Source organism: Nicotiana attenuata, unplaced genomic scaffold (genome assembly GCF_001879085.1).
Source record: "Nicotiana attenuata strain UT unplaced genomic scaffold, NIATTr2, whole genome shotgun sequence".
In the NCBI taxonomy this organism is placed as follows: domain Eukaryota; kingdom Viridiplantae; phylum Streptophyta; class Magnoliopsida; order Solanales; family Solanaceae; genus Nicotiana; species Nicotiana attenuata.
Genome location: NW_017677935.1, coordinates 9,364 through 19,328, shown reverse-complemented (window position 1 = coordinate 19,328; position 9,965 = coordinate 9,364). Strand labels below are relative to the sequence as shown.

Below are 9,965 nucleotides of genomic sequence, written 5' to 3'. Positions count from 1 at the left end.
GACATATCGCTACACAGGCTAGTATGATGTATGCCTAATTTCGACTGAATTAGGCATGGGATCTTAATAAGCCTATTATGATTACAAAATTAGGATTACGACTTACTCAATGAATGTGTGGAACAACTACCAAGTCTACAATGATGTAACGACCCGGCCGGTCGTTTTGAGAGTTGTAGCCTCGTTCCCCATTTATTGTTCATTCCCTGCTTAATTATTGCCATGTGACTTGCCGGGGTAGTTGGTTCGGGTCCGGGGAGGTTTCGGAATGAGATGAGACACTTAGCCTCAAGGGTTGAAAGCTTAAGTTGAAAAGGTTGATCAAATGTTGACTTATGTGTAAACGACTCCGGAATGGAGTTTTAATAGTTCCGTTAGCTCCATTGGGTGATTATGGACTTAGCAGTGTGATATATATATATATATATATATATATATATATATGTGTGTGTGTGTGTGTGTGTGTGTGTGTGTGTGTGTGTGTGTGTGTGTGTGTATCTCGTTAAAATTAGTAAACTTGTAATTCAAAAAGATAACTTAAGTTCACTTTTAAAAATATCGGGTTATCTATCTATATAGAATAGGAGAAGCAAAGCCATATTATTGTGCCAAGTGTCAATACATAAATTAAACATATGTCCAATTTTTGGACAAACTTCAACTAATTTGGAAGTTCAAAAATAATTAAAATTATTTCAAATAAAAATTTAAATATGCTAATGCAATTTGAACTTACATGCTAATGTGTTCTACGGTTTTAAATTTGTTAAAAGAAGTTCAAATTGTTTAAAACTTCTTTAATTGGTTTACAGAAGTTTATAGACATTTGGAGTCTTTAAAACTCCCACGTTTGTTGTTCTACTTATTTTAATTTGTAAACCTGTAAATTAAACAAAAAAATTACTTTGACCACATCTGGAGTTACTCCCACGTTTGGAATAGGATAATGTGCAATATGAATAGATTTCAAAAATAAACCGGAAGAAATATTTTTTTTTTAAAATAACCACGATCATCTTCCCAAACATGGGTATCCCACTATTACTCCATAACTTATCCACTTTCTCCATAACTACATCAACAGTTTTATGCGACTCCTTTTAATTCCTTTTCCATTCCCTTTTTGCTTTGGTCAGAATACGAACTTTGCAAATATGGCTACAAAACTTCATAACATCAAACAAATTTCAAGCAACTCCATGCAATGGAATTTGAAAGTTAGAGTATCTCGAATGTGGGAAATCCCGGATCGCTACAAGCCTGAAATACCCTATTCAATAGAGTTGGTATTACAAGATGCAAAGGTAACATATTTATAATTGCTTTCACTTTTTTCTTCGTCTTCTCTGCTGCTATGGTTCATAGATTTTCCAATGTGCAATCGTTTATTAGTTTCCAATAATCCTCAAAAAAATGAAACTACCAACTTGAAGTGATTATGTGTGAACATCTGATTGATAATTGTTTACTTATTTCCACCAAAAATATAATATTAACAATATATTACATCTTATATAATCCATCTGAGAAATAAAATATGATGTTCCTCCTGAAACTGCTGCAAAATATAACAATACGCATATATTCTGCCAATGAAAGTTACAATGTTTGCTGACAATTGTATAATCTCTATAGCTACTGCAAATTCTAAAAATATGCACATTCTGACAAAAAACTTTACAATGTTTGTTGACAATTGTTTACTAATTTCCAGCATTAACAATTTTTACCAATCTAATACATCCTAACAATTAATATGATTTTCTAGGGTGATTGTATACATGCCTCAATCGGGAAGTATGTTATAAAGTTCTTTAAGAATAAGATACAGGAACTCGGATTATATCGCATGACCTACTTCGTTGTTGGGCCAAATAATTTAAAATTAAAGACTACAACACACAATTTGAGGCTGACATTTACGCAGAGGACAATAGTTGAGGAAACTACTGATCCTACATTTTATATGGATATCTTTAACTTGCGTCCTTTTGACCATTTCACAAATCAACATGATGTTGATGAGGCAGAATTATTCGGTAATTCTTCTTTTCCATTTAATTTAATACTACTTTTATTAAAATTTTGTGACTAACTTTTATATTTGTAGATGTCGTTGGTCAGGTTATGACTTATGAAGCTGTTCGGACCTACAAGCTAGGAGACAACAAAAGTGTCTTTATGAATATTGAACTTGAAGATGATAAGTAAGTCATTCACAAATAGAAACTATACTTTGCAGTAAAAAGGACTTTTTTTATTGTGGTTTTTTCGTGAAACATATAGGAGGAACAGGATTTCAGCAACCTTATGGAGTGAACTTGTGGATCAAATTCAACCTCACTTGAATGCATCTACTGCTGATCCTTTGATTGTTGTTCTTCAACTTATGAAAGCTCAAAAATATCGAGGTTTTCCAATAGTTACATTTATATTTGATAAACATTTTAAAATAATTTATAGTTTTCAATTTGTAATTTTTTAATTTTATTCATAGGTTACTCAGTGCGTAGCTGTTGGTATGCTTCAAAAATATGGATAAATCCTACTTTTCCGCAATTTATCGATTTTAAATCCAGGTTTGTCAAGGGTATAATTCTTATTTATATATACTATAAATATAATATTATTATTTAAAACTTAAAGTTTTTGACTTATGCAGATTAGATGCAGCGCTCTAATCAAACTATGAGCCACTTATTCAGACAAGTTCTCAGCAAACTTACTCTATTAGAGATGAGTTAGCCAAAAGAATAGTATTGGTTAAAACTATTGGGGATTTAGTTTAGTGCACACAAGTGAGTTAAATATAGTTTTAAAAATTTACTTACCTTTTGTTTTATGTTTTGCATTTACTACGCTATTTTTGTGTTAAATAGGAGTGTAACTACTGGATTGCTGCAAAGTTGGTGAATTTGGAACTTCAACGAGGATGGTCATATTTGGGATGCAACAAGTGTACTAGAAAGGTTAAAAAAGTTGGAAATAAATTTTTTTGTAAGAAATGCAATGAAGAAGATTGTTCTGTTGGTCACAGTTAATTATTCTATTATATAGATTTAAAACACATAAAAAGGAAATACATAAGGTTAATCAAAATTTAATTGCAGGTATCAGCTTCAAGTTCGTGTTATGGATAGAACTGCCTTTATCTCATTATTGCTTTGGAATCGCGAAGCTCAACAACTTATAGGAAAGTCCGCAAAAGAATTGAAGGAAGGATTAGTTGAGGTATAATAATAAACTTAATTTAAGTGTAGTTGTCAATTATAATATTTCTGATCTACGAAATTTGGTGTAGACTTCTGATGCGGATGCTGATTGTTCTTATCCAAGCGAACTGGACGATATTCTTGATAAAAAATTCATGTTTAAGGTTATTGTTAAGCAAACCAATATTGAGTCACAAGACGAAGTCTACAAAGTTGTTAAGGTTACTGATGATGGCGATCTTCTAAAGGAATATGCCCACAGTTCATTTGAAGACACTATCACAGTAAAATATCTTCACTCACAAATTAAGCTACTGATACATTTACGAAAAAGAATAAATATAAACCCTACAACCTTCATAACATGAATGTTTATTTTGTTTTGTTTTACTTTTTAACAGGATCCTTTGGAAATACCTGATGGACAAATCTCGGGTAAAGAGAAGGTTTATGGGGTAATTTCATGAAATTAAAACAGTTATAACGTTATTAATTATTTAGTAAAAAGGTATTACTAATCATTATGCAACCAAAGGTAGTATCGCTCTCCAGCTCCTCTTTATAGATTCTTTTTATTTCTGTAGGATTTTGTGGCCGAAAGTAAGATGAAATCTATTTTACAAACTCCCATCAAGAAAAGCATATCAGAAAGTGGATCGTCCGTGTTAGAAGATGGTGATGATTGCAACGCAAAACTGTCTCCATTGAAGACGTATGACAAGAGGAGTAGATCTGCCAATAAGTGTAACGACCCGACCGGTCTTTTTGCCTTTTAGAACCCCGTTCCCCTAAATAAAGCCTCCCGTACTTGCTTTAACTAATTTACAACTTGCGGGGGCGATTGGTTCGGGAATTGGAAGGGTTTTGAGTAAAAATATGCCCATTTGCTTCCTTAGGATTTTTTAAAAAGACCAAGTTTGACTTCGGCCAACATTTTGGGAAAATGGACCTGGATTTGTGATTTGACAATTTCTGAGGGTCCGTGGGAAAATATGGGACCTGGGCGTGTGTCCGGAATCGAATTCCGAGGTCCCTAGCCCGAGTAATGAATTTTTATCTAAAATTGTTTAATTGAAGCTTTAAGGAATTAAAGAAACTAAGTAATCATTGATTCCCTAGGTATCGGGCTCGAATTTTGGTTCCGAAGCTTGGTACAGGTCCGTGATGTCGTTTAAGACTTGCCCGTAAAATTTGGTGTCAATCCGAGTAGTTTAAGGGCGTTTTGACCCGTTAGAAGAGAATTAAGAACTTGAAGATTCAATAGTTTGATTCATTTGGTTTTAGGGGGTGATTCCGAGATTTAGCGTTGTTTTGGGAGTTCCGAGGGTTTGAGTAGGTCCGCCTCGTGATTTCAGACTTGTTGTTATGTTCGGGCTGGGCTCGGGAGCCCCGAGCGTCAAACGAGCGAGGTTCGAGCGAAGTAGAAAAATTGAAGAATAGCTGAAGGTTGCTGCTTCTGTCATAACCGCATCTGCGGTTCTTGCGCCGCAGAAGCGGGACCGCAGATGCGGTCAGGCCATCGCGGAAGCGAAAAGGGCAGGCCAAGGGGAAAATTGCAGAAGCGGTCCCGCTTATGCAATCCCCAGACCGCAGATGCGGTCCAGTCACCTTAGGCCCAATCCGTAGAAGCGGCTCGACATTCGCAGAAGCGGACCCGCATAAGCGGGCACCTGACCGCAGAAGCGGTCCAGGCTTCTTGGGCCAATTCCGCAAAAGCAGGCCTTTTTCCGCAGGGGCGATTTCCGCAAAAGCGGTCATGGTGCCGCAGAAGCGAAAATCGCTGAGGGCAGAGAGTTCATTTAATCCGAACTCAAAGTCATTTATTCCATATACAACTCCACACTAGGGCGATTTTGGTGCTTCCAAAGAGAGGGTGTCAGCATAGCATTGTAAGGTAAGTAATCCCCATCCATCCTTAGTTTAAATACATGTATATTAGGAAGATTAAACACTAAAAAATTAGGTAAAATCAAAGGGTTAGAGCTAGACCTAGGGGTTTTAATAAAACTAAGATTTAATCATGTAATTTGTTATGAAATGGGCTAGAATTTACATATTATTGATCCTTAGGTTGTAGAGAACATTTTCCTTCGAAAAATATCAGAATCCGGGCATGTGGGCCCGGGGGTCGGAATTTAGGAAACTTGTGGAAAAGGTTGGAAAATTACTTAAATAGTTAGAATTCGGCCTTTTAAGCCTTTATTGACTAGTTCTTACCTATTTTAACTAGTTTGCGATCGTTCGGCTTCGAATTAAGAGCTTGGGCTTGTTCTTGATATTGGGAGCTGCTTTGGAGCGAGGTGAGTCTCCTTTCTAACCTTGTGAGGGGGAACTGTCCCCATAGGATTAATAATTGAGTAATTGTTGCTAAATGCGGGGGCTACACACGCGCTAGGTGACGAGAGTCCGTGCATAGCTACTACTATGTTAATGGTCCGGGTAGTTTAGGAACCACATGCTTATTTTACATAACTCTCTATATTATCTTGTTACTATGAGCACCTAGGATATGCTAGAAATTTAAAAAAGGATTAAGGATGTACTTGTATAATTGTTGAAGTCTTGCTTGGCATTTATGACTATTGATGTGCCTTGTGTGTCTACTTGATATCTCTACTTATTTGTGGATCGGGCCGATCGCCTTGGTATGAATAGATGCATCTATAGGCGCGCCGTCGACCCTCGGCAAGTGCACAGTTTATTTCTGTTGGATCGGGCAGTCGCCTCGGCATATTTGCGCATGCTTATATAGCTTTGCCTGAGAGTGTTAAATATTAGAACTGCTTTTTCATGACTCGAAAGGAATTGATAATTGTAACTGAAGTAATTGATTAATCGGAATCTTAGCGAGAATATGACTTACATGACTTGTTGTAAACTGTTTCCTATTATAGATTTTTCATTGTTAAACTTAAACTTATGATATTATCTGACCCTAGTGAGTATCAAGTCGACCTCTCGTCTCTACTTCTTCGAGATTAGGCGGGATACTCACTGGGTACATATTGTTTATGTACTCATGCTACGCTTCTGTACTTAAATGTACAGGGTCTGAGGCAGGTGGATCCGGTTATTTCTCTGGTGCGCATTCGTGAGCCGGCTTGGGACTTCTACGGTGAGCTGCTTTCCTTCCATGTCGATCCGCAGCCGAAGAAGTCTTTCTTTTGTATTGTATTTTTTGTCTATTCTGATCCAGACAGTAGGGTAGTGTGGTATTCTTTTGGGTTGTATATTCTACTAGTTGCCCATAGCTTGTGACACCGGGTTCTAGCACACACCTTGGTAGACGATTATTTTGGGGTTGTGTAACTATTTATTATAGTATTTATCTCTTCTAGTTTTAAATTCCAAGTTGAGTGTTTATTCCGCTTATTTCTAGATAAAAACAATATAAGTATTTTAGTAATATTTCCGCAATGGCTTGCCTGACAAGGGTGTCAGGCGCCCTCATGACCTATTGTGAAAATAGGTCGTGACAACATGGTATCAGAGCACTAGGTTCACGTAGGTCTCACGAGTTATGGGCAAACCTGATAGAGTCTTGCTGATCGATACGGAGACGTCTGTATTTATCTTCGAGAGGCTATAGGGTATTAGGAAAGACTACTCTTTATTCATTTCCTGTTGTGTAGCGCCGAGAGTACTAAATTTCCCTCTTCTATTCTCTCACAGATGGTGAGAACTCGTACCGCCGACATTCCGGACCCGGGAGGAGCTGCTCCTCCCGTTGCTAGAGGCCGAGGTAGAGGCCGGGGGAGGGCACCGATCCGTGGTAGGGGACGAGGGCGTCCCAGAGCCGTTCCAGTTGCACCACCGGCAGATCCTGTGGAGGACCCTATTATTGAGGAGCAGGGCGAGGTGCCCGCAGCTGAGCCTACCCCGGCGGATTTCATGACAGCACCGGGATTTCAGGAGGTCATGGGCTGCATGCTACGGTTCATGGAGACCATGACTCAGGCGGGTTTATTTCCAGCAGACCCAGCCACTTCACAAGCAGGAGGGGGAGCCCAGACCCCTACTGCTCAGGCTCCAGGCCATGCAGCTGCAGTATCTCAGACTTCGGGTGCACTACCCGCAGATGGGGCTCAGCCAGTTGCTGCAGTGGCACCCCAGCCCAGGCCAGCTGTGGATGGTGACCCACAAAAGTTATTAGACAGATGGACCAGGCTTCACCCTCCAGTCTTTGGGGGTGAGCGTCATGAGGATGCACTTCATAGACAGGTCCAGGGACAGGCTGCACAACATGAGGATATTAGAGTCGCATGGAGTTGACTTCACTACTTTTCAGCTTGAGGGCAGGGCCTGTAGATGGTGGCAGTCCTATGTACTTGGCAGGCCAGCAGGTTCTCCTCCCATCACTTGGGATCAGTTTGTACAGTTGTTCTTGGATAGGTATATCCCGCCCTCTGAGAGGGAGGAGCTGCGGTACCAGTTTGAGCAGCTCGAGCAGGGTCAGATGTCTGTGACTGACTATGAGGCGAGGTTTTCCGAGTTGTCCCGCCATGAACTCATGATACTTCCTACAGATGCGGAGAGGGTGCGGAGGTTTGTCGCTAGATTGTAGCCCGGTATTCGATTTAGTATGGCTCGAGAGGTGGAGATGGGCACAGAGTATCAGCTAGTGGTCGAGATTGCTCGTCGGATTGAGGGATATCGCCAGAGGGGTAGAGCGCAGATACAGCAGGATAAGAGAGCTAGGTTCTCCGGCGGATTCAGAGGTTCCCCAGCTAGGGGCAGAGGTCAGTATGGGAGAGGCCAGCCTAGTAGGCCACCAGTTTCAGCACCACCTCCTACCCAGGGGGCTCCAGCACGCCCCTATCTCAGTGCTATGACAGAGACTTCCTACTGCCCGCCAGCCATTCAGGGTTCCTCCAGTGGGTATTCAGGTCCCTAGGGTCCTCCTGATCCTTATTTCAATGCCATGCCGGAGAGTTCGTGTCGTCTATCGGCTATCCAGGCTTCTTCCAGCGGTTCTACGGGTTATCAGGGTCAGCCATCAGGGCAGCAGGTCGCCGCCCCGCGTTGTTGCTTTGTGTGCGGAGATCCCGATCACATGAGGAGATACTGCCCCAGGCTTCGGGGTAAGGCAGTGCAGCAGGGTCAGCAGCCCATGATTCCAGCACCAGCTGCCCAGCCACCTAGTGGTGGAAGGTAGACGGATAGAGGTCGTCTTAGAGGTAGAGGCCAGACAGGGAGGGGTCAGCCAGCTACTACTCAGTCAGGTGGAGGTCAGACAGCCGGCGCTCCAGCCAGGTTCTATGCTCTTCCAGCCAGGCCGGATGCATTGGCCTCAGATGCCGTCATCACAGATATTGTTCCCGTTGGTGGTAGGGACGCTTCGGTATTATTTGATCCAGGGTCTACTTATTCGTATGTATCATCTCTGTTCGCTCGCTTCCTGGTTATTTCTCCTGAGCCCTTGGGTGTTCCTGTTCATGTGTCCACTCCTGTGGGTGATTTTGTGGTTGTGGATTGGATCTACCAGTCTTGTGTGGTCACTTTCTGTGGTCTCGAGACTAGAGCAGATCTTCTGTTGCTGGACATGATCGATTTTGAGGTCATCTTGGGCATGGATTGGCTATATCCATATCACGCCATCCTTGATTGCCATGCCAAGACTGTTTCACTAGTGATGCCAGGGTCGCCGAGATTGGAGTGGAAGGGTTCCACAATTGACATGCCTAGCAGGGTTATCTCTTTCCTGAAGGCTCAGCACATGGTTGGAAAAGGGTGTTTGGCTTACTTAGCTTATGTTCGAGACACCACTGCAGAGTCTTCGACGATTGATTCAGTGCCATTAGTTCGAGAGTTCGGCGATGTCTTTCCTTCTGATCTGCCCGGCATGCCTCCGGATCGTGATATTGATTTCTGCATTGATTTGGCCCCAGGCACTCGGCCTATATCCATTCCACCGTACCATATAGCCCCTAAGGAGTTGAAGGAGTTTCTAGCAAAGGGGTTTATCAGGCCTAGTGTATCGCCTTGGGGCGCACCAGTGCTATTTGTGAAGAAGAAGGATGGGACCATGCGGATGTGCATTGATTACCGCCAGTTGAACAAGGTCACCATCAAGAACAAGTACCCGTTGCCTCGTATTGATGATTTGTTCGACCAGCTGCAGGGTGCTAGGGTGTTCTCTAAGATTGACCTGAGGTCAGGATATCATCAGCTGAAGATTCGGGACTCGGATGTTCCGAAGACTGCATTCTGGACTAGATATGGCCATTATGAGTTTCTAGTGATGTTCTTTGGCTTGACCAATGCGCCATCAGCATTTATGGATCTGATGAATAGGGTATTCAAGCCTTATATTGATTTCTTTGTCGTCGTCTTCATTGACGACATCTTGATATACTCGCGTAGCTTGGGAGAGCACGAGCAACATTTGAGAGTAGTGCTTCAGACCTTGCGAGAGCAGCAGCTGTATGCTAAGTTCTCCAAGTGTGAGTTTTGGCTCGAGTCAGTGGCATTCTTGGGGCATATTGTGTCCGGAGAGGGTATTAAGGTTGATCCCAAGAAGATCGAGGCAGTTCAGAGTTGGCCACGTCCCACTTCAGTGACCGAGATCAGGAGTTTCCTGGGATTAGCAGGTTATTACCGGCGATTCATGCAGGGCTTTTCATCTATTGCATCACCCTTGACTAGACTGACCCAGAAGGGTGCCCCATTCATTTGGTCCGATGATTGTGAGGAGAGCTTCTAGAAGCTCAAGACAGCTTTGACTTCGGCACCAGTTCTTGTATTGCCTTCCGG

General features: G+C 41.8%; 1 protein-coding gene across 1 annotated transcript; it reads left to right on the top strand.

Annotated features, from left to right (window-relative positions):
* The first annotated feature begins 1,154 nt into the window (after positions 1-1,154).
* LOC109221522 lies at positions 1,155-8,106 on the top strand. The gene is made up of 10 exons (XM_019386001.1): positions 1,155-1,304; positions 1,928-2,039; positions 2,111-2,207; positions 2,287-2,411; positions 2,498-2,579; positions 3,111-3,231; positions 3,302-3,496; positions 3,614-3,667; positions 3,797-3,924; positions 7,875-8,106. The coding sequence occupies exons 1-10, from the start codon at positions 1,155-1,157 to the stop codon at positions 8,104-8,106; spliced, it is 1,296 nt and encodes a 431-aa protein (XP_019241546.1).
* The last annotated feature ends 1,859 nt before the right edge of the window (positions 8,107-9,965 follow it).